Raw genomic sequence first — 24,397 nt, 5'->3', positions numbered from 1 at the left:
ACCCGTGACCTGTTGTGGTAATTAACATGTTAATTTACATTATTAGTTAGTATAATGTTATAAGGGAATTTATACATTATGACACATTTAACTAATAACAATTGAATGATTACTTAATCTATTAATCATATAATCTACATTAGTCGCTGATGCAGCAATCATTAATAAATGGGTTAGTTATTAAGAAGTCATACATTAACTCATGATTATCTGTGCATTAGTTAAGCATGAATTAATGCATATTAGTGCATCTGTATTATAAAGTGTTACCTCATTAGTTAATGCCCTGTGTACTAACATGAACAGCTGGATTTATATCAACTAATGTTAACAAAGATAACAAATACAGTAACAAATGTACTGCTTTTGGTTAGTTCATCTTAGTTAATACATTAATAAATGTTAACTAATGAAACCTTATTGTAAAGTGTTACCAGATGTGTTTAAATGCTGAAAGTATGTTATGTCAAGACAATATATAATTGAGACAAAGCTACATTATGATGAGCACTATATATCACACATTAGTCATGTCATACTTTGATTTTATTTGATGAAATTAAGAATATTCAGACATTTCAGCAGAGCAGGCAAGTCATACTAACTTCACCTTATACATGTATATGTCTGGATCAAAATATCAATGTACTAGTCTTACAAATAGGGCAACAAATAACAAAATGGCCTTCTCTAAAAATGTGTTACTTAGACACATTGCAACTAAACATTTTTGTGAATGATCGAATTGTTTGAATATCATCGCATTTATGTTTAGAGAGGTCAAAGGGAAAATACTCTTTTAGGTCAATACCTTTTTAGATGAATCTTTTAATTTTTGCACTATGTTTACTGCACATTCGCAATAAAAGGAAGCTTAAATGAATGCTTAACTAACACGTATGCAAGGTTTAAAAAAAACAACTAAGATGTTTTTACACTTAAAAAGTAGTCGCTTCACTTCCAGTATAACAGATTATATAAATATAATCACAATCAAATTTATGAAATATTACTTCTCTGAAACTTGGCTAAAAGAGAGCACATGTAATATTTCCAAAACATGTTTAACATCTTGTTCGGTTAGTTTTTCATGTGAAATTTAAATGTCAAAAAGTTTCAAAAACATAATTGTATGACCTTTCAAATAAACTTAAAGTAGATACAAAATGAAGGCTAAGACTTCATTTGTCAGTGTTCCCTCTATGCCTGAGTTCATATTGTATGTACTTCTACAAGCAATAATTACACAATAAACTATGTACATATGAATGATGTCAGTGTATAACATGATGAAATACATTTTCAAATATTCGTCATTGTCCTTTTAATGCTTTTAAACACCATTTAAGAACTTGAATTTTGGTTTGGTACAACGCACATTTGACTGAGCCGTTACAAAAAGATGTTTTATCTTCTGGGCAAGAGTCAAAACGCTTTTATTGTAAACCAAATATATATATTTTTTTCAATGCTCTCCTTAAGATTCACGTTCATCGCAAGTCTGGCAAACCATTTTAAAAAATCCCTATCATTTACAGTATGTGCTTCCGACTGCAATTATACCAGATTAAACTTGGTAACAGATGCAGTTGGTTATTCACTATTTTTCCATGTAAAGTGTGTAGCACACATTTTTGCTCTTAAACTGACTAGTAACATGTATCAGTATAACTTTAGGAGGCAGCAGTCATTTATAGGTGTGTGGACTGCATGCACAACTCAACCATTTTATATATATAGGTATGTGCATCTTCAGAAAACTGACTAGATGCACATTCATTTACATTTAAAGACATGATAAACGGTTAGTTGACATGTTGGTCAGACAGCATTTACTAACCGCAGACTTTATTACTACAACTAAGATCTGGGGCCACGTGTATAAAACCTAGCGTAGATTTCATCCTACAAGTGTGTGTACACATGCTAGATTGTGTGTACACGCATCTCCCGACCCCGAAATAACTATATGTGGAGCTTACGGTGCCTAGTTTTACTACGCATCTGCATATCATTATGCAAATCCCCATCCACGTGATACCATGTTTAATGGTACAAGACATTAGGAATATATGAGATACGGAGTGTGAATGCTATTTGCGCAGTCACATGATTACACTGCTAAAAATCATGTAGTATCCATGTCTTGTTTTAGAATAAATATATCAAAATATCTGGAAAATTGTACAAAATAGGCCTACAATAGCGATATCACCCTTTAACCTAAGACTGAAGCTAAGCAGGACTGAGCCTGGTCAGTATCTGGATGGGAGACTAACTGGGAAAACTAGGCTTCTGCTGGAAGAGGTTTTATTAAGGCCATTAAATTTGCCCATTGGCCTCTGTCCATCATGGCCTCCTAATCATCCCCCTCTCCTGATTGGCTTCATCACTCAGTCTCCTCTCTTCCATAAGCTGGTGTGTGTTCGATGTTGTGGCACAAAATGGCTGCCGTCAGGTGATGCTGCATATTAGTGATGGTTGAGGAGACTCCTTCCATCTATCTGAAAAGCGCTACATAAATTTAACAAATTATTACTTTTCAGAGAAGAGTTTTAGTCTGTTTATCCACTGACCAAATATAATTATTCTAAACAACTAAAACATATCCAAATTTGCCTATAAGGTAAACTTGTAATGTTTATACATTTCTAAATGGATCAGATTTTTTGCAGTGTAAATGCAACTGACTCAGCATACATTTTAAAAATAAAACGTCTAAATCTTAACCATTTCCTTCGAATTCTGTCCTTCAAATACAGTTTTATTTGTCATAATGTTGGGAAGATCACAGGAGTCCTCATTAGGATCCTGTCTGCCTGCACATGAACGAAAATGCACATCTAAGCGAGAAATATTTTCTTCGAACAAGAGTTCAGCAGCACATCCACTACAAATATCTCTAAATCCATATAATTGTAGTTTAACTCCTGGATAAAGTCTATGTAATTTGACTCCATTAATGAGAGTGTAATATTTCATCTGCGGACGTGTTCACATTTGACACGCTTGGTTGGATTGAAAGAAACTTTGCTCTGTTAGTGCGGTTCATTTGAACCCTCACACTGCGCACCAAGCAAGCGGATCGAGATGGTCTAGAGTGCGCAAGGTTTAACGCTAAGTTTATTTATTTTTTTATAAATTCTGATGTGCATGGAAAATTGCGTACACACATTTCAATGCCTTTTTTGTGCCCCTGGTTGCCTGAAAGATGTCTAGAACAGAGTGATTAATGCTGCATGGAAGAGGCTTAGAAGGAACACTGAATAATTCACTCTCGTCACATCAATACATCAACATCGTCAGAGTGGTCTTCCTCCTCTGGGACTTTAAGTGAAAGGACCTCCTCATTTAGGAACAGGCCGCTCAATCTCTCTTTGCGAGCCTGTCTCTGCTCCTTCAGCTGGCGCTTGCGTAAAGCCTTCTGCTGCATTTTCCTCTGCTTGGAGCGTTTCTGTAAAAGACGATCACAACATTATGATTTTACGATTAGGAATAGCCAGGCATAGGTCGATATTCACCTTAAGCTTCACCCACACAGGCAGCTGGTGGTCGCTTGTACAGATACAATGAATTTGTTCTTGGGCCTTTCTATTGTTGGTTACAATAGACCAGGATTGCCCAATCCTGCCACTGTCCAGCTCTAATTTAATACACCAGAACCAGCTAATCAACATCTTCTGGATTTCTAGAAACCTTCTAATAAACCATGCTAATAAACAACTAGTTCAAAGCGAGAAGTGAAACCTAAAAATTAAGTTACCGAATAAGTTTTGGTAGGGACTGATGTAACAGATGTTCAATACCAGTAAAGTGAAAGTAAATAGGCAGGACAAAAAGAAAAACAGATCAGATTTGTGCATTAAGACTTGTAGCAGTGTAATTGCAGCTATAGTCACTGATCATTGAGGAAACTACACACACCATAATAAAAACCAAAAGGGATGTACAACTAGGCCTTTCGCGATAGTCGATAAATCAATTAATCGCACGATTAAAAAAAAAGAGCTCGATAATTTTTCCGGCCGCGTGAGTGAGGTGAAGTCACATGTTGTTAAGTGACAGCGTTCAGGAGTCTGATGGCCTGTGGGAAGAAACTCCTGCCGAGTCTCTCAGTTTTGGCCATCAGGCTACGGAAGCGCTTACCAGAAGGCAGCCGGGTGAAGTGTGGGTTGGCCGGGTGATTAATGTCATTGATGATTTTTGTAGCTCTGCCTGTGCATCGTTTGATGTAGATGTCCTGCCGAGACGGGAGAGCTGACCCTGAGATGCGCTCGGACAAGCGCACCACTCTTTGCAGGGCTTTGCAGTCGTGACTGGTGCTGTTACCATACCACGCTGTGATGCACTGAGTCAGTAAACTTTCTATCACTCCTGAATAGAAAGTTTTCAGGATAGCTGGTGAGACCCGGAATTTCCTCAGCTGGCGCAGGTGGTACAGTCTTTGCCTGGCCTTTTTCACCTGAGACTGGATTCGTTGACTGCGCGCGCCTCTTCCGTTTGGGGAGGTGTTTATACTCGACGCACAGACCGGGTGCGGCGTGATGAGACGTCATTCTCGGCCAGCAGATTCGTCTGGAACTCGTGGCTCTTCGGTTGCGGAGCCACACGCAAAGTTACGAAATTTGACGTGCACAACGCCAAGTGAAATGAGGTCTCGCGCACTCCGCGTCGACATCATTTTTGCCGCGCGCACCCTCGCGCTCGAGCCGACGCGACGAGTATAAACGAGGCTTAAAGCTACACTGAAGTTTGATACACGCAAGTTAATTCTTCAGTTCAATCTTTGTGTGCTAAAAAGGCACATAAGTTCCTGTAGAGATAGCAATACACATTCTCCTTTTTTTGCCAAATAAATGAAAAGCATGTCATGTCTTCTCTCTCGCTGTATCAAAATATCACTTTCCTCAGAGATGGTCAAGTTCAGTTTGTGCATGATTAGGCTATGATATAACAATTTTTTTTATACTGTATCCTTAATTGTGGATAATTAATATATCATATGCTGAAGTACATTTCTGGATTAAAAGAAAAAACAACAACAACCGTACAGAACGGAAAACCGTGACCCGAGCCGAACCGTGGGTTTTGTGAACCGTGCCGCCCCTAATATGCTCCTAAAACACATCCGTTGCAGTTTACATCCATTTTATTTATTGTTTTTGGTTGTTTTGTTTATTTATTGTGGTTCTTTAAAATGTTTTCCATTTTTAGTGTTAAATAGTCTTTAGAAATTAAAGTTTATTGATCTTTGAAAAGGTGTTCCTGCTTTTTTATGCCGTTATCATTATTTTAGATGAAAATGGTCTCAGAACGACAATATTATCGTTTATCGCAATAATTTCTTGGCCAATTTATCGTCCAGCAAAATTTGTTATCGTGACAGGCCTATGTACAACTTTTAAACGAGACGATTTATGTAAATTATTATATATATTTTTTTGTCTTCTGTTGCCTTTGGCTTGGCTTGATCAGTTGGGGACACAAAACATTTCCCGTTTAACACTGTGAAGCTGCTTTGAAACAATCAGCATTGTAAAAGCGCTATAAAAATAAAGGTGACTTGACTTGGAATCAGTGTAAGTATCTATTATGCGAGATGGCTTAATCAGGAAAGTACTAAAAAATTATTTAAAAAAAACACTTAAAGTTACTTTTTTTCTTAGTTTGTACAGTGAATGATTTGTCAGACTGATTTAATCTGTTTTTGTTTTCATTCAAGAGAACTGACTTTTTCTAGACGACAGACATTTCCTTGTATATCAGATTACACACACCTAATATGTTTGTATTAAGACATATCACATTAGCACTACACCGTCTTATCCTACTTTTCTTGACGTCTTGAAGTGATGGAGTGCTGAAAGTACCTTAGAGTCTCGTATCCGCTCCGCAGCAGTGGCCAGGTTCCCGTCGCTGTGAGCGCGGCTGATGCTGGAGTTGGAGCCGGTGGAGGCGGTGCTGCTGCTGGCGCTGCTCACCAGGCTGGCATTACTGCTGCTGTGGACACTCACACCGCTGGCACTGCCGCTGCTCGCCAAGCTCCTCTTCCAGCCGTCACGCGCCATACTGGGACGCTGCCTCGGACTGTGCTCACGGATGTAGCTCCGCACCTAAAGGAACAATACATATCTCAATGTTTTCAAGAGTTTTACTGACTAACATCTCAGAATAAATTAGCAAAAATCTAATGCTCACCATATGAAAGTAACAGAGTTTGAATTCTTTTCTGCACTTTTTCTTATAAATGTTTGTTGCTTTTACTATATTTTCATCTGCTTTGTTTCTTGCTTATAAATAAAAGTTAAAACTTTTATTAGTAAGACTGTTGACCCTGGTAAAACCGTCTTTTTACTGTAGTAATTTTCTGCTTCGGACTGTGCTCATGTATGTAGCTCAGCACCTAAAGGATCAATACAAATCTCAATGTTTTCAAGATTTTAACATCTCAGAATAACCTGTAAAAATGTTGAGACTAATCAACTTGTATGAAATAACTGACAAACCTTAAGTCTTAGAAACACAATACAGGACGTTTGCTCCAATTGACCAAATAAGTCTAGATGAGTCTGGAATAAGTCAACACTACACTGTAAAATAATTTCTGTAAAAAACTACCAAACTTTGACAGTAACAATGGGTTGTAATGAAAAACGGATTCAGTCAATTCACTGTTATACATCATTTATTCCTAAATTTCAGTCTTTATTAAGGCTTTCAGACAGTGTATCTCTTGGTGGCACTGATGGTGATTTTGTTTAACTGTATAAGTTTGTATTCTTTTCTGCACTTTTTCTTATAAATGTTTGTTGCTGTTACTATATTTTCATCTGTTTTGTTTCTTGCCTATAAATAAATGTTAACCTTTTGTTGGTAATAGACTTTTGCCTTTTTTACTGTAGTAATTAGTGAAATGTAGTGAAGTAAAAGTCTCAGGTATATTGAAAGATACAGAAAATCTCCCAGAAAACACTATCGTGGGAAGAACCTGCCAAAACAAGGCTGAACTCGTAGAAACTGGGTGGTGTGAACATACAACAGACTTAGGGCGTTTTCACACCTGAAAGTCCAGGCCAAGGTCCGAGTGAAACCGACCAAGTCCACCAAAGTTCATGTTTTGATATTTTGGTTTGCTTTCACACTGCAATTATGCGAGTGCACTAAATACCTTTACATGATGGATTGCGTCCTGTCGTCATTCATCTGTGTGGGCTGAATCTTAACATTGATTGGTTTGTAAACGAACGTGCGTCTGCGCGTTGTCAATTCGACACGGGTAACTTTGACAAAAATGAATGAACAGATGCATATCGTTGCCACTATGCTGTTATTGTACTACTATCTGCAGCACCAACTATACTCGAGGCTACTTCAAATTCGCCAAATGAACGTCCTTGTTGTTCGAACATCGTCGCCGGCAGGAAAGGCATTGCGCACCTTTGTATATTGCTCCTGCAGTTTCTTTATCTTCAGGTGGCATTGCTCTCCCGTCCTCTTATACCCTCTCTCTCTCATCCGCTCCAAAAATACTTGGAAAGTGTCTGCATTGTGCGTTTTCCAGCTGATTTTTTATGTCGTCAGACCATATTTCAATTAAAAAACGTCTCATCCTCTCCCCAAGTGCTACCACGGCTCATTTTTCCTGTGATCTTCCTGCTATCTTTGGTCTTCGTCTGTTGTTTAGGTTACACGGGAGCCACACTTCCTGTAAATACTCTGAAAGTCCAAACCATACGGAAAATGCTTTCACGCTAGAAACGAATCGAACCATTGTTCAGTTTGATCCGGACCGAGACTACCTCTTTTGGTCGGACCAAATTTTGTCTGTTTGGTCCGAACCATGGTCCAGGGGAGGTTTCACACCTGTAATTTTGATTCGAACCAAACTGAAAAGTCCGAAAATCTGGACCAAACAAGGCAGGTGTGAAGAGGACCTTAGGCCCAGAGACCTGGGAAAAACCTCTGAAACAGTCCATTCCCTCGATCAGGCAAGCCAGGGCCAATTGTGATAGTGGGAGCTTGTATGCCAGCATAAATGGGCCACACATACACAACCCTAGTGCTATTTCTTGGCCTCTGAAGCCTAAAGGGCACGGAGAACCGAAGTCAGGCCAAAATTTGTCCGAGACAGCAGAAAAGGCTGGACATGGACCAAAAGGCCACATGAGAGGCGAATATGCTTTGCGGTTCATCCAACTCTCTTTTGGCTTGAATGTTGAAACAGCTTGCTATAAGAAATTACTCTTAACACGCATTTACGCGATAGTTACAGCTCAACTCAACAACAGAACTGACAAGAACAGAATGACAAACTCATGTTTGGTAGCATGAAGCGCCAAAACCATAGCACACAATACAAGTGCTGCAGAACTGCTCAGATCCTGTGCATAAATGCAGCCAGTCACATGAAGTGACTGTTCACATGAGGCGAGGCTGACAGCGGTTAGACAGCTGTTTAGCCAGAGTGTCTTCAACCCAATCGCCGCTATTAGGTAAAGGATGAAAGATAGGGAAAACCCTGTCTGCTTGCTTAGTAACCCAAAGTCACTATGGACTAGCGCCAAAATAGCTCGCCATAGGAAATCTCACTCTTAACTCTTGAACTCATTCACACAACTGTTCCGGCTCAACGCAACAGCTGAGCTGATAAGAATAGAGCAATCAGTCATGTTTGGCAGCATCATAAAATCATATTGGCAATAAAATTTCTGCCCTCACATTGAAGCAGACAGTCATGCGAGCGAGTGTTTGATAGCATAAATGTTAAAGCGATTCAACCGGATGAGGCTGACAACAATGAGAGAAAGCCATGTCAGCGTCTTTGACCAAAGCGCCACTTTTAAGCAAGAGAACATAGAGAGACTGGACAAACGTCTGCTCACTCTGCAGCCAGAAGATACTACGGCATTAATGTTAAAACAGCTTGCCATAGTAAAAACTCAATGCGTGAACTCATCCACACGTTTTTTCCAGCTCAACACAACAGTGGAGCTGATAAGGAAGAGTAATTAGGCGACAAAGTAATGTTTGGTAGCATGAAGTGCACAACAAAAGGTTTGCTGAAGAACTGCTCAGAGTCCGCACCTAACAGCGAACAGTCACAGGAAACAAGAGTCGGAAGTTTAAGCGCTAGGGTTGGGTATCATTCGGGTTTTTTACAATACCGGTGCAAAAACCGATACTTAATTAAAAAAAGAGCCACAAAACGACAGTGGATGACAATAAAGCATGGGTTTTGCTGAATTTTTATTTATTTGAATAAATTCTTTAAATTGAACAGTTTATTAAAAATGTAAAGTATACTTAAATATATAAATAAATACAAAACACAACAAATTTACTTCAATTCATGGTAAAACCTAACCCAACTACAATAGGACTAATTTAACACTATGTATTGCCTAACAGTTCCCGTACTAGCAAAGTTGCCTATTCTTGGTCTGCTACAAACCAGATTCAAGGTTCAGCATTATTTTGCAGAAATATGACAATACTCTCTGGCTAAATATTTCTAACACATCGCCTTATTATTTCCATGGTGACGCGTCGTGCTTCTCACGTCACAGCTCAGCTGTATCGGTTTTATTTAGTTTTTTTATTCAAAATATTCACAAACTTGTTTTAACTGTCATGAACTATCTGATATTCTGATTTTTAAAGATGTGTAAGTGAATGTGTTTTGTCGTTTAAATGCCTTTATAATGATCATGTTAGTTGATTTATAATGTGCGATGGGCGCCGCCATGTTAGTTTGAGCCTCAGAGAATCGGATCTGTCGGATTTACATCAGGTCTCACACAATACATGAAAGTAAGTGACCGGTGAAGGGAGAGAAGAATAGAGCAAACTATACACCGGTCGTTAACTATATAGCGTGCATTTGATATAAATAAGACGCGTAGTCAAATTATAACTGTCTGAAAGGATTGTTATTGCCGCTCCATAGACATCAGTGTGTGTTTTTGCTAGAGCTTATGTGCAATTACATTTCTGGAACCTAAAATAAACATTATGTGGTTGAAAACAATGAATAGTTGTGATATGTGACGAGTGCTAAGCGCATCTGTCTCGGGCTCGGCGTCAGCCAAAGCACGTTTGAATTTAGGTGTCACCAAAATGACACACCGAAATCTGCGTTCTGATTTGGTCCGGTTATATACGGATTATATGTGTAAAATCCAACCATAGGTAACCAACTATAGTAAGCGCACAATTGCACGTGCCTGATGAAAATCAGGTGTTTTGTCAAATATGAGGGAGGTAAAATCCATTACAAGCCTAAATGAGTTACAGAACGAGTTGCATCTGTTACAATAAATTGCATGGTCAAAGTTCACTGTGGATAAATGAATGCCATTTAGTTTGGAGTGGGCATTACCCAGGTCACTTCCCCCAACTCATCTAGAATGGCATGTAATATAGTAACTCATTACCTGTTTAAGTTTCTCATCTGTGAGGCAGTTTAGTTCAATGATGAACTCGCTGTCTGTCGGCAGTATCTGTGCACTCGGGTCGATTATTTTTATGATATCAAGTTGCTCCCGGAGTCCCATCTCTGTGCTCACTTTTCGACTCAAATATTCAATATATTCCACCTGAAAACCAAAAATCAAAACAGTTAGCTCACATTAACAACAGCTCTAAAGAAACCCAAAACACTTCCTTTCTTTCCTTTAACATTAATGTTTACATTTAGAAATGATAGTATCACTACAACAATATAAAAGTGCTATTGGAAAAAAAAAATAGATTACTAAAATTTTCTCAGCAATCATGTTGAATTATTGACATGGACAAAACCATATGATCCATGTTAGTTATTGTTATTTGGTGGTCTCGGATTCCAATGTATACACTGCAAAAAATGCTCTTACTTAGTAATTTTGTCTAGCTTCTAGTCTAAATATCTACATGATTCTTAAATCAAGATGCATGTACTATGTAAGTAAAATTACATATGATATTTTTCCTTGTTTTCTTAAAACTAAAATTAAAATGAAGTGAGTATTTGCTTAAAACAAGATAAATTATCTGCCAATGGGATGAGAAAATAATCTTATTTCTGATTGAAATCTTGTTTCTATCCCAAACAGAAAGAAGATTATTTATCTCACCCCGGGCCATCCTTAAAAATATTTTGGTTTGCAGTAACAGTAAAAAAAATTAAAAAAAGGGTCGGTAGGTAGGTCAATATTTTTTTTTTCAAATTTTAATACAAAAAAAAAAGTAAATTTTTGGTGATGGTGATTACGTAGGTATGAATTTAAACAAATTGGCATATCGTGACATCACTGACTGGGTCTTCAAGCCGTGCCTTCGGGCGCATAGGCTAATTGCAGGCTATATACACCACAAACAAATTGAAATATTTGTCAAAAACATGTTTATTGCATAAATTTCAGGTGCATTCTTTAAGAAAAAGGTCCAACCACCAGCTAGCTGTCATTGACTCAAAGCTGTCAACCCTCCCTTTTTTTCCGGGTTTCTCGCGTATTTTAGCTCTTTTCCTGCTGTCTTCTGTTTTAGTATTTTCCCGTGATATGTTTCTTATTTTTACGCTCGATTGTGTTAACTCAGAACACGCAGCTATCTGTGTCTCTGAAGTGGCTTGCACTTCTTGCCAGACCAACGCATCTGGTGATATAGACTAGTGCATTTGAATATTAAAAAGCAAAAAGTTGTTTTTATGAATTCAATTAATTAAGTAGCTATAACCAACTCTTTACTGGTAAATATTACAGTAAACAAACATTGCAGACAATGGCAGACCATTTTTTTTTCAGACGTTATTTTATTTTTGTAATATTATGTATCGTCTTTCAGTTTTTTTGAAGAGACACTGCCCCTCTTTCCTCCTTCTTGGCAGCCTACATTTAGAATAATAGATTTGATTAACGTTAATGATGAAAAAGGTTTAAAAATCGTGATTGTTTGGATTGTTTTTCCTGCCGTCGAGCCACAGCCATTCACTAAATCAGTGTTTCCCAAACTTTTTTCAGTCATGGCACCCTTTGAAAATGTTCTAATTTTGTGGCCCCCCATACACACGTTATGCTAGGGGTGTAGAGTACAGATTGCTCACGGTTCGGTTTGTATCATGGTTTTAGGTTCACGGTTTCAGTACGGTTTGGTATTTGCCATGCTCAGGGACAGAAAGAACTACTGTCAAATAAAAATAAAGAAAATAAGAACAAAAAACTTAAATACAAGCAGCAGCACAAATAAATACTATTGAGCAAAGATACTAATAAAATAAACAATGCTTTTGAGGTTTTCCAGGTAGGTCTAAAATTAGTTTTTAGGTAGAGAAATTTAATAAATTAATCAAATGTAAAATAACTGCACATTTAACTGTTTAAATTAAAAATTAATCCTTATTAAACTTACAAAAGCTATTCAATCAAGAGCAGTGAGTGATGTCCTTATCTTTTGTTTGACAGACAGCAGTAAAGGCTACTGCCCCTTTAAGACCTAATACAGAGATATGCATCGTCTTTCTCGACTGTAAAAAGTTCTCTAAAGGCATATACAGACTATGTCTGATGGATACTCATCAAGATCGACATGTTGACATAATTTTTGTGTGAGTTTATCCGTTCAAACGCAAGACTTGAAAGAACTCAATATTTGCGCGCTGTGAGACGTGCGCGCGCTGCGCAAAGAGACAGATCTCTCACTTGCAGAGAGTTCTCATTCGCGTCTTCTGGCGAATATACTGAGTGATGATGGCGAAAATGACTGGTCATACGGCAGCACTCGCATGCATTGAACACAGTTTACAAAGATAGACCGTTTTACCCACGTTTTTCTTTTATTATCGCTGTTGTAGTGCACGTGTATCCATCGACAGAACCATACATAAAGCATTATTTTTTGAGTTACAACCAGTGCCGCCGCTTCAACCACGCGCTGCGGTCGAGCAGAACACACGCTACCCATAGCAACGCGTTATGACAACGACATTTCAGACTGACAGGGACAAGATAAACGGCTTTTCCGCCATTTGTTACTGTTTTGTACACGTTGTTATATTAATCATAATTCAAATTCTGTTTTATTCGCCACAATATAGTAATGATTAATGTTGAGAGGGGCACTTTTGATTAATTTTCAAAAAGGGCAGGGTCTCAAAGCCCTCCCCTCTGCAGTGCACTTGCCTGGTGTGTGTAACGTGTCCATGGTCCTGACTCCTGTCACACACTGCGGCGAAATCTCCGACAGAGCTTTAATAGTCTAACATCACAGTGAATGAGAGTATGAGCCGAAACGAACGCACGTGCAGGCCATAGTGTGACATCCGTTAACCATAGTGTAAACATAGATGACGTCACGGGTTTTTCTATAAATGAAAGAACGTAGCCTTCGTTTGTATGGCCCAGGCAATTTATACATTTATAATACTTACTAAAATATAATTCATATTATTTTATTACTGTTGTATTAGTTGTTTGAAGAGTAAAAAGAAATTGGTTGGTCTTAAAGCAATTTACAACCGGCAAGTCGGTCGGACTAAAAGGAAAAAAAAAAAAAAAATTGAGTCGGCCCTAAATTGACAGGGTCGGTCGGGTTACGGCAAACAAGAATATTTTTAAGGGTGGCCCCATTGGCAGATCATTTTGCTTGTTTTAAGCAAAAACTCCCTTCATTTAGATTTTGTTCCCCCAAGAAAATAAGCAAAAATATCTTGTTATTTAACATATCTAGTAAATGAATCTTGATTTAAGAATTTTTAGATATTTGGACTGGAAGCAAGAAAAAAATACTAAATAAGAAGAGCATTTTTTGTAGTGTATGGCAACACATACTGGTGCATTTTATATTTTCATCGCACTAATAAAATAAACCGACCTGTTCATCGTTAGTCATGGCACTCCAGGGCAGCTCATCCAGATTTCGGTGTGGTTTGTTTTTTCTTTTGGACACAAGGCAGGGTGAACTGGGCACGCTGGGTATGATGTCTGACAGCACATCACTGCCACTGGCTATGTCACTGCCTGGTAACTACAATGAGACAGTTCTTGTTCAGCAAATTCTTCAATAAAGTAATCAACAGCTTGTCCATATGTAAGAAAATAAAATACAATGAAAGTGACATCTCAACAAAAACTGTAGGGTTGTGATGGAGGCAGGTTTTTACCACCGTGGTGGCTGAGTATCACTGGCGGTGGTCGGCCGAACAAATTTTTTTTTGTATGTGAATGCTGTTTTACGTGAATATAATAACACGAGTGAAGCACATCACAGCCCTATAAAACAGATTCAAAACTAAGGGCTCACCTGCCACTCAAATTCACTGTCTGACCAATCCCAGTAAGTGCTGATGGAGGAGGACACGTCGCTGCACACACTGCCTTCCGGAAACAGGTCAAAGGAGGCGAGCTCCTGATCGTCCAGGAGGGAGTAGCAGTCATCCTGGTCGCCCACAGAAACTGAGGAGAAGAGCTCCTCGCTGCACTCTGAACTGGCAACACTTGTGCCGCATGACGTCAGGTTCCATCTGCAAAGAGGAGACCGTTGTTGAATTAAATGCAGTTCACACTAAAGGGTCTTCACGGGTTCAATTGGATCTGAAAATCCAAGGTCTGACTCAAGACTTGAGCTTGCTCGGGTCCAAAACTTTAAAGGGTTAGTTCACCCAAAAATGAAATTTATGTCATTAATGACTCTTCCTAATGTCGTTCCACACCCGTAAGACCTCCGTTCATCTTCGGATTAAAATAAAGATTCGAACGGTTATGAATCAGCGTATCGATTCATGATTCGGATCGCGTGTCAAACTGCTGAAATCACGTGACATTGGCGATCCAAATCATGAATCAATACACTGATTAATAACCGTTCAAACCTTTGTTTGTGGATTAAAAACAAACAAGGAAGAGAAGACAATGCTGAATAAAGTCGTAGTTTTTGTTATTTTTGGACCCAAATGTATTTCTGCTGCTTCAAGAGACTAATTAACCCACTGATGTCTCATATGGACTACTGTGATGGTGTTTTTATTCCCTTTCTGGACATGGACAGTATAGTGTGCATACACTTGCATTCGCTCTCAGACTAAATATAAAATATCTTAAACTGTGTGAAGATGAACGGAGGTCTTACGGGTGTGGAACGACATTAGGGGGAGTCATTAAAGGCATAGATTTCATTTTTGGGTAAACTAACCCTTTAACATCATACCTGTCCAAAGCACTCGTCATGTCAGTGTTAAAAATATTAGTTTAAAATCATTGTGCTTTTACCAAATGGACCAGAAAAGACCCTAAGCATTATCAAATCTTCTGTAAAGCTTATTTGGACGACATTATGGTGTATTCGTCTAGCTGGAAAGAACACATGGACGCCCTGTTTGCCGTTTCCATGTGCTTGCTGAAAGCTTCCCTAACGTTGAACTTGGCTAAGTGTGAATTTGCCAAGGCAACTGTTATGTATTTGGGAAAATGGGTTGGACAAGTGTGTCCTGCTGGCCAGAAAGGGCAGCAAATAGTTGATTTTCCTGTGGCTCATACCAAACTTGAACTTCCCATTTTGTGGTCTAATGAGAGCCATCATGCTTTTGAATCTGTAAAAACGTTGTTAGCGTCATGTCAGCCTTAACAGCAAACATACGGCTGTTCTTCACTAAAGCAGCATCTAGTCAACAAATGAATAACTTTATAATGATATGCAAACATGTACTGTATAACATACATTTGATTGTCTGTTTTAAATCCGCATCTGAAGTGTCCTGTTCTGTGTGTCAGCCTCGTGTGTCAAAACAAACTCCACGAGGTGTCAATGATAGTTTTTATTTCGCCTCTAGTGACAGCAAACCCTTCTCAGCTGCTCCAGCAATGGATTTATGAATGAACTGCTAGTTTTAAAAATCTTCCCGGTCTATTGATATGACTTCAAACATTACATTGCTTATGATAACTTTCATTAACTCTACAATAAGTAAATCCACTCGACCAGCTAATTACTCTTCGACAGCGATGCCATAGAAATATAATACAGAGATACGGCAATAACTGAAGTTTAAAGACAAAATTCAAAATATGGCGGTGCGCTTGTTTCTCTGCCGCATAAGGTCTATAACGCTAGAAAGTTGAAATGTTTAAATGGGAATAAAAGCCTAAACTCAATCTGTTCAGCAATCGAGCCTCTTCAGTAAATTTGGACTAAACCACTCAATTCATATCGTTTAGTTTTACAATCTCTTTATGAACTTGTCAAGAAAGTGGTACAGGGCTGGAAATTAACGCTTGTCCGGGACAAGTGAAAGAGAATTTTACTTGCCCGACGGACAAGAGCCTGATTAAAACAAAAAAATAACTAGCGAATCACCAAAATGCAAGAATGATTGTGCATTAATTTAGCGTAAGTGGCGATCGATAGTGGTGGATAATAATATATGATGAACTAACGATAACAAGGTCGCGCTGTTGACGCTCGTGCAGCCTCTCAAGGAGAAATTACAACACTAGAGCGTTAAAGCGGTTTCCTGAATACCATCACGACTGAAACTGACACTGATTTCATAAGACAGCTTCATAAACAATTAATTAACATTCACTTAGTCACTTACATTTTAAATGCAATATTGAGTGTTTTGTTCTATTTTAGCAGCGAAAGTCGTTCATTCGTAGAACCGTAACGCGTCCCACAGCAACAAGCGTGTTACTGAACGATTCAGTGTTTCAATGAATCGTTTAAATGAACGACTCAATGACTCACTCATTAAGACTCACCTGCTGCCACCTACTGGAGGTTTAGTTTCATGTTTAAACATTTCTTTCGAACATTTCTTTTTTGTCTATTCAAAACTACAAACCTCTAAACATTATTTAACGCAGTTGTTATTTTTCAGTGTAAATTATTTAATTTGATTGGTAACAGCCCTTATAGTGTCTTATTTTAATTTAATGTATTAAGCAAATTTAACAATATAAAATTAAACCTGAAGCTTAGCCTATATTTAATAAGATTAGGGGGAAATGCCCTTTATAAAAGGTAAAAATATCACAAATTTGAAATGAGATATTATATATATATATATATACATATATATATATATATATATATATATATATATATATATATATATATGTCAAGGCTGATTGAACATTGGTGAGAATATTGCTTCAGAATAAATAATATTTACAACACACCAGAGGTGGGTAGTAACGAATTACATTTACTTCGTTACATTTACTTGAGTACATTTTTTGGGTAACTTGTACTTTTAGAGTATATTTAAAAATGGGTACTTTTACTTTTACTCAAGTACATTTCTTGTGAAAAAACTGTACTTTTACTTCGTTACATTCGGTGGCGTTCCTCCGCTACTGTCAATGATGATAGTTAATTATATATTTTAAAATAAGTTATGAATTGTTCGCAAGTCTCGCGAAACGTTGGAGAGGCTGCTTCGCGAGAGGTGGATACGCATCACCCGCATCAAATTAGCGCGCGTTTAGTCAGAAGATGATGGCCGAAGCAGAGGGAGATGTGTGAGCTACGGCAGATCACCCGTACGTGGCCTCAAGTTCAGCCTGTTTTCTGTCAAAGATGTCAAAAAGAACAGTTTCATAATGTAATGCATGCTGTGCACCAATATGAACGGACATCTCAGCATACATTAATTCCAGCTCCAACCTGAGAAAACAGCAGTAAGTGTAACAATGATGCCTATATTTGAACACTATTAATGGTAAATTGGTAACTATGGGCACTTTTCCTTTATTGTAATACTATTTCACACACTGTCCAAGTGTTTTCCTCATATGCTCTCTTGTGCAAGCATTGAAAAATCATTTGAATCCTCCGAACACACGTCCACAAACAAACGTTCACATCTGCACATTTACATATCTTTTTTTTCTCATAAAACGAGCAACCTCATTGGCAAAATGTACCTGTGACATTTCTGCAAACCACAAAATACGTACCAATACACTGCAGTTTCCAACAGAAATGAACACTATCAGAAAAACTGCATTTTTTAGTCTATGGTTTGTAAACTAAAACATTTTGAATTTTGCGTCACAGCTCCATGTTCTGCTTTTCTGATTCACCAGATTTGCTCGATAGCTCAGCTGATACAGATTTGTATTTGCAATGCGAAAAGCTTGAGAGCGAACCCCGTGAAGAACGAGTCATGGTAAGAGCTCAAAGACGAGTTCCTAACACAAGCTAAAAATACATGGACACAATTTTATTTTTGTCACATTTGCTTTTGTTAACACTTTCGGGTAGGTTTAGTGTGGGTGTACGTTAAAAACACAACGTAACAAAACATGTCAGATTCACGCAAATCTCTTCTGGAAAAAAATGAGCTTTTAGCGCCACCCAGTGGACATTTCACTTTGAAACTGTCGCAATATGTACGTATTGGTACATATTTTGTGGTTTGCAAAAACGTTGCCATAGGTACTGATGAGATCAGGCTAAAAACGAAACAAATTGAATAGCCTAATGTAACATCTTGCATTTATACACATATCCGGACAGACAACAGTCTGCAGTGTATATATACATTTAAAAATGGGACTGTATTTTTAAGAATGCATATACTTATAAAAGTATAAGAGCAAAGTATGTTTTAAAAAGAGCTGTTGTTAGCCCAGCACACCATTAATTTACACTGTTTAACCATTAAACACACACACACACACACACAGATATATATATATATATATAGGATCTTATCAATCAGATCGAAAGTAACTAGTAACTAAGTACTTGAGTAGTTTTTTCATCTAATACTTTTTTACTCTTACTCAAGTAACTATTACGATTGTTACTTTTACTTTTACTTGAGTAAATATTTCCGTAAGTACTTGTACTTTTACTTGAGTAAAGATTTTGGCTACTCTACCCACCTCTGCAACACACACACACACAAAAATGTAATAAAAATCGAACTTTTTTCCGGACAAGCACATTTTTTACTCGGACAAGTGAATGAACGATTTACTTGTCCAAAGGAAAAGCACATGAACATGCTTAATGTCAAGCCCTGGTGGTAGTTGCGTAGACTGTCAATAGAGGGACAAAAACTCATTATTAATAAACTCCTGCCTAATCTCCAGCTACTCACCTGCTGCTGTGAAAGCGGTGTAAAGGGTCTGTTCGGTGACATGAGGACAACTGACACCCAAAGTCACTAATATCCAGTGTGGCATTTTCACTGAAGTTTCCTCCCTGTGAGAGCAGTGGAAACGGCTCTTCTGGAGCAAGGAACTTCTCATAGACATGCTCAGACATCTGCAAGCTAAGAAGAACAGACACTGGCATCAGAAATGACCTCACAACAGATAAATGACTGACAGCCCAAATATCCAATCAAATCAAGCCTGCTTGCTATCTGCTATTAAGCCAGTTAAGCCGTTCCCGGCTGGTGGAACGACCTTCCGACCTCCATCTTCGCCTCTTCATGACGGATCGCTTCCTGTACTCCTCAGTCGTAAGTCGCTTTGGATAAAAGCGTCTGCTAAATGCATGAATGTAAATAAGCTTACTGACCTGTCAAGACACATACAAACCTCCTTTTTTTGGGTAAAACTATGGCCAGGTCAAATCATACCAGTTTAAAATAACACTAATTGCAACGCTTAACCGCCATAGAGCGAAAGTTTATCATTTGAATGTTTTAGCAGTTTTAAAGTACTCAAGCGCAAAAAGACACGAAAGACAATTTAATTCGGAAAAACTTTTTTGCGTATGAATGGACACATATCCGCAAAATTGTCAAAACGCTCATCTCAGCGAGATAAATGCGGTCGTGTCTTGCGTGGACGTAAACCATTGCAGACACCACCGTCTGCAAAAGGTCATTTCTGCGAGATGACAACCCTAATTCAAAATTAAAGGACATTATTTTACAACAGAATATTATATTACATTCATTCGCATAAGCCGCAAACATTTTTTTAATGTTTGTTCATTCGATAGTATTTGTGCACTGAAAGTGATGTGTGTGATGAAGAATTAGGTAATCCAAACTCAAGCGGTCACCGGAGACGTGTTTGAAACGCAGGATACTATCAGGTGAAAGCGGTAATGTGTCCTGGCTGGCCGTTTGTGATCGGATCCCGAAAACGCTTCTTAATACCAGGTGGAAACAGGGCTTCTCTCGCAACACACTCGGTTGAGTAATCCTTCGATTATTTTGTCAATTAATCAGATAATGTTTTTGTGGTAATAAAAATAGACCTAAGATAAGAACAAGAAATTTACAAATTACAAGCATAGATAAATACAACAGAATAAAAGATGCAAATTAAATAAACAACGCTTTATATTAATCAAAAATAAGGCCCATTCCACCAAGGACAATAATTACGAGGATAACAATATAGACCTTTTTTTTAATTTATTTTTTAATGGTTTTATTTGTATCTTTGTTACACACACACACACACACACACACACACACACACACACACACACACACACACACACACACACACACACACACACACACACACATCTTCGGAATTGGTGCAAACTGCTGTGCCCCAAACAAAACACACATTTTAAAAGCATTTACATATTCAAATCTTAGTTGTTACCTAAGATCATTTTGAATCCTACAATAATATTTTAAATATCTGTAAGTGTAATCTATAAAAAAATATATATCATTTATTGGTTACTTTCAGTTGGGAGGTGGCTAACCCTAACCACTACATTTCAACAATATTTATTTTATATTTTCTTTGTATATCGTTAAACTTAATGTAAAGAAAAAGAAAAGAAGTAGTAGTACTACAGAAACAGTGTATGTTTTAGTCCACTGGCTGAGACTGATTTTAACAACACTCATATTGTTTTGATCAGGAAATATGGTGGTTTTGGTAGTGAAGGAAACACATATTCGTTTATTTGGGGGAAATAAACAAAATGTTAGCACAGTTATGAAAATCATTTGTATTTTAGTATGTTTTATAATGCAAATCATTAGTATTTTAGGATGCAAGTTAAAATCCTGTAATGTGATCACTACCAAAACATTACGGTCACTACTGAAACATGGGATGTTTTGTACAATCCCATAAAGTATACTGATTTATCAAATAAGACGTTATGATAGTGTTTGACTCAATGCATATTCAAACTAATGACTCCTTAACTTTACATTCAGTATGATAAACTTTATGCCTGGATTCAAAATACAACAAATCTCATAAATTACACTTTAAATACTGTTAAAATTTATTTTGTTATTGATTTACCTGTAAAAAAATATCAACAAAAAATAGTAAAATAGCTAATATATATATATATATTTACAAGGTAGATGTAAACAAAATCTTAATAAGTCAACGTAAGCCTTCTTGTTAAATTATTTATTATTGTGTTTCAGTAGTGGAGAAAGGGAACATATTCCAAAACTTTCTGAAAAATACAATATGAGAATTAACTGCACAATTACTAGAAATGTGTACCTGGATATTATACAATTTAAATACATACAAAATACAAATACATTTTATTCACGATCTTTCCAACTCTGACTTTGAACCAGTTCTGTAGAATAGCCCATACATACATTGTGTGTGTGTGTGTGTGTGTGTGTGTGTGTGTGTGTGTGTGTGTGTGTGTGTGTGTGTGTGTGTGTGTGTGTGTGTGTGTGTTTTAAATGATATTCTGGTGTAAACACTCCGAGCTCTGCTAGCAGGCCAGCTAATGCTACACAGCAGGTATAATCATCGGTTAGGTCTATATTAAATCAGGGATGAAGGAAAACTAACGCATGTCGTTAATTTAGTGGAAATAAGTAACAACATTTAACTGACTTATTCATTATTTTAGAAACTCGGATCTCAGAATATTAGCGATTATCCTTCAACCTCCGTAAACTCATGACCGAGACCATTTCACTCTCTACCCTGCTTGATAACTGCACTCGGACTAAAAGAAACATTAATTATGTAAAGTGATATTTATATTTGACACATACCTGCGGTATTGTCTGTTTTAAAGGTTTAATATGAGCAGCGCCAACATCAGATCTCAATCCCCTTCCGCTGCATACGTCACACTAGTGACGTCATTCTTCTTCTTCTGAGACTTCACTGGCGTTTGACAAACAACAAAATGGTGTTTTACCGCCACCGACTGGTACGGAGTGTGGATCAAAATGACATTTCTTACCTTTTTATACCCTCTTTCCCACACATTGGTTATTTTAAGAAGTACAATATTATTTGGAGAATGGTCTCTTCCACACAAATATCTTTTAACAAACAAGATAAAAGGAATTACATTTAAAATGTTACTTAGATGTTACCCTTGCAATAGTGTACTCAGTAAGTATATCCAAAACAGAGAAGATAAATGGACTTTCTGTGATGCTAAATTCTTCCATGAATTCCTGAACAAGTTCGTCATCATCTATATAGATGATATCCTCATCTACTCTCGTAACATGAGGGAGCATGAAGAGCATGTAATCCAAGTCCTCCAAAAACTTCACGAGCATCACCTGTATCTCAAGTTGGAGAAGTGTGAGTTCCATACCACCTCAGCCCAGTTTCTAGGTTACATCATTGACAACCAAGGCGTCAAGATGCACCGAAGGAAGGTGGACACCATTCTTGGCTGGCCGTTACCCAACACTATCAAAGAGTTACAACGATTCCTGGGATTTGCCAACTTCTACCGACACTTTATCAACAACTACAGACTGCTAAGCTCACCTCTCACCTCCCTGTTAAAGAACCGGCCCAAGTCTCTGTCCTGGACTCCATCTGCCAAGGAAGCCTCCCATCAGTTGAAGCTCGCCTTCCAGTCCGCTCCGATCCTGGTCCATCCAGATCCTAACCGCCAGTTCATCATGGAGGTGGATGCCTCCTTTACCGGGGTCGGAGCGGTGCTGTCACAGCAGCAGGGGGAACCCTCACGACTCCATCCATGCGCGTTCTTCTCGAAGAAGCTATCCCCAGCGGAGCAGAACTATGATATCATGAATCAGAAACTCCTGGCTATCAAGCTCGCCCTGGTGGAGTGGAGACATTGGCTGGAGGGAGCAAAACACCCCTTCGATGTAATCACTGATCATCGGAACTTCGAATATCTAAGAGATCCCAAATGACTCAACCATCGCCAAGCCAGAATGGCCTTAACTTCAAGGTCATGTATTGTCCTGGAGACCAAAACAAAAGGGCTTATGCTTTATCCTGGCTATATCAAGCAGATCCTGAACCAGAAAAACCAGAGACCATACTCCCTCCTGCCATGTTCGTCAGTCCCATTCAGTGGGCCATCCATCAACAGATCCAACTGGAGAACAACCAAAACCTGGCTCCGCTGGGAGGTCCTGTATGTACCACCTAACCATTGCCTTGCCCTCTTGGACTTAGCTCCTTCTTCACCGGGCTCTGGACACCCAGGCAGGAGAAGGACCCTCTCGGTCCTACGTCAGCGTTACTGGTGGCCCTCCATGCCTCAGGATATCTCATGATACGTCAAGGGATGCTCAGTCTGCGCCATTGTGGATACTCCTAGGAGATTGCCTGAGGGAAAGCTAGTGCCTCTGCCCAGCCCGGAATGCCCCTGGACTCACATTGGGGTGGATTTCATGAGCTTTCTCTTTCTCAAGTATTCACCTGTATCTTGGTCATTCCCCTCAAGGGATTGCCTACTGCTCTGGAAACGACAGAAGCTCTCTTCCAACACGTCTTCTATCACTTTAGTCTCCCGAAGGACATCGTATCCGACTGATGTCCTTAGTTCATATCCCGAGTCTGGTCAGCCTTCTTCCGTCTCCTGGGAGTATCCGTCAGCCTATCCTCCGAGTACAATCCTCAAACTAATGGCCAGACTGAGTGTAAGATTGAGGAAGTCGGGAGATTCCTGAGGGTTCACTGCCATCGGAACCAGGATTGTTGGAGCCAATATCTACCCTGGGCCGAGTACGCCCTGAACTCCCTCCGGCAGTCCACCACAGGGCTCCCCTCGTTCCAGTGTGTCTTGGGATATCAGTCTCCTCTCTTCCCATGGTCAGGTGAGCCCTCTGAGATCCCGGCGGTGGATCATTGGTTCCGACAGAGCGAGAGGGTCTGGGACTTAGCTCACATGCAACTCCAGCAGGCAGAAGGCACAAACTAACGTCAGGAGACGACCCACACCGCAATACCAACCTGGACAAAAGGTTTGGTTATCCACCCGGGACATCCGTCTTCAGTTGTTGCCTTGCCGTAAGTTGAGTCCCCGCTACATTGGACTTTTCACCATCGAGAGGCAGCTGAATGAAGTGACATACCGGCTCAACCTCCCTGCACAGTACCGCGTAGCACCATCATTCCACTTATCACTGCTTAAACCCTTCACTGACCCTTTGTCTCCTCCATCCACAGAGCCTGGTGATGATGCCGTACCTCCATCTCCTGTCATCGTCAAAGACCATAAC

At 38.7% G+C, this 24,397-nt stretch overlaps 1 protein-coding gene across 1 annotated transcript; it reads right to left on the bottom strand.

Annotated features, from left to right (window-relative positions):
* Window positions 1–528: 528 nt before the first annotated feature.
* On the bottom strand, window positions 529–22,085 carry fam199x (family with sequence similarity 199, X-linked). The gene is made up of 7 exons (XM_067456853.1): window positions 21,947–22,085; window positions 19,082–19,255; window positions 14,278–14,497; window positions 13,849–14,001; window positions 10,434–10,595; window positions 5,871–6,113; window positions 529–3,454 (listed from the first exon to the last, which is right to left on the bottom strand). The coding sequence occupies exons 2-7, from the start codon at window positions 19,246–19,248 to the stop codon at window positions 3,281–3,283; spliced, it is 1,119 nt and encodes a 372-aa protein (XP_067312954.1). The 5' UTR covers window positions 19,249–19,255; window positions 21,947–22,085; the 3' UTR covers window positions 529–3,280.
* Window positions 22,086–24,397: the final 2,312 nt, after the last annotated feature.

This window comes from Pseudorasbora parva, chromosome 11 (genome assembly GCF_024679245.1).
Source record: "Pseudorasbora parva isolate DD20220531a chromosome 11, ASM2467924v1, whole genome shotgun sequence".
Taxonomy (NCBI): Eukaryota; Metazoa; Chordata; class Actinopteri; order Cypriniformes; family Gobionidae; genus Pseudorasbora; species Pseudorasbora parva.
This window is presented reverse-complemented; position numbering and strand designations above follow the sequence as displayed.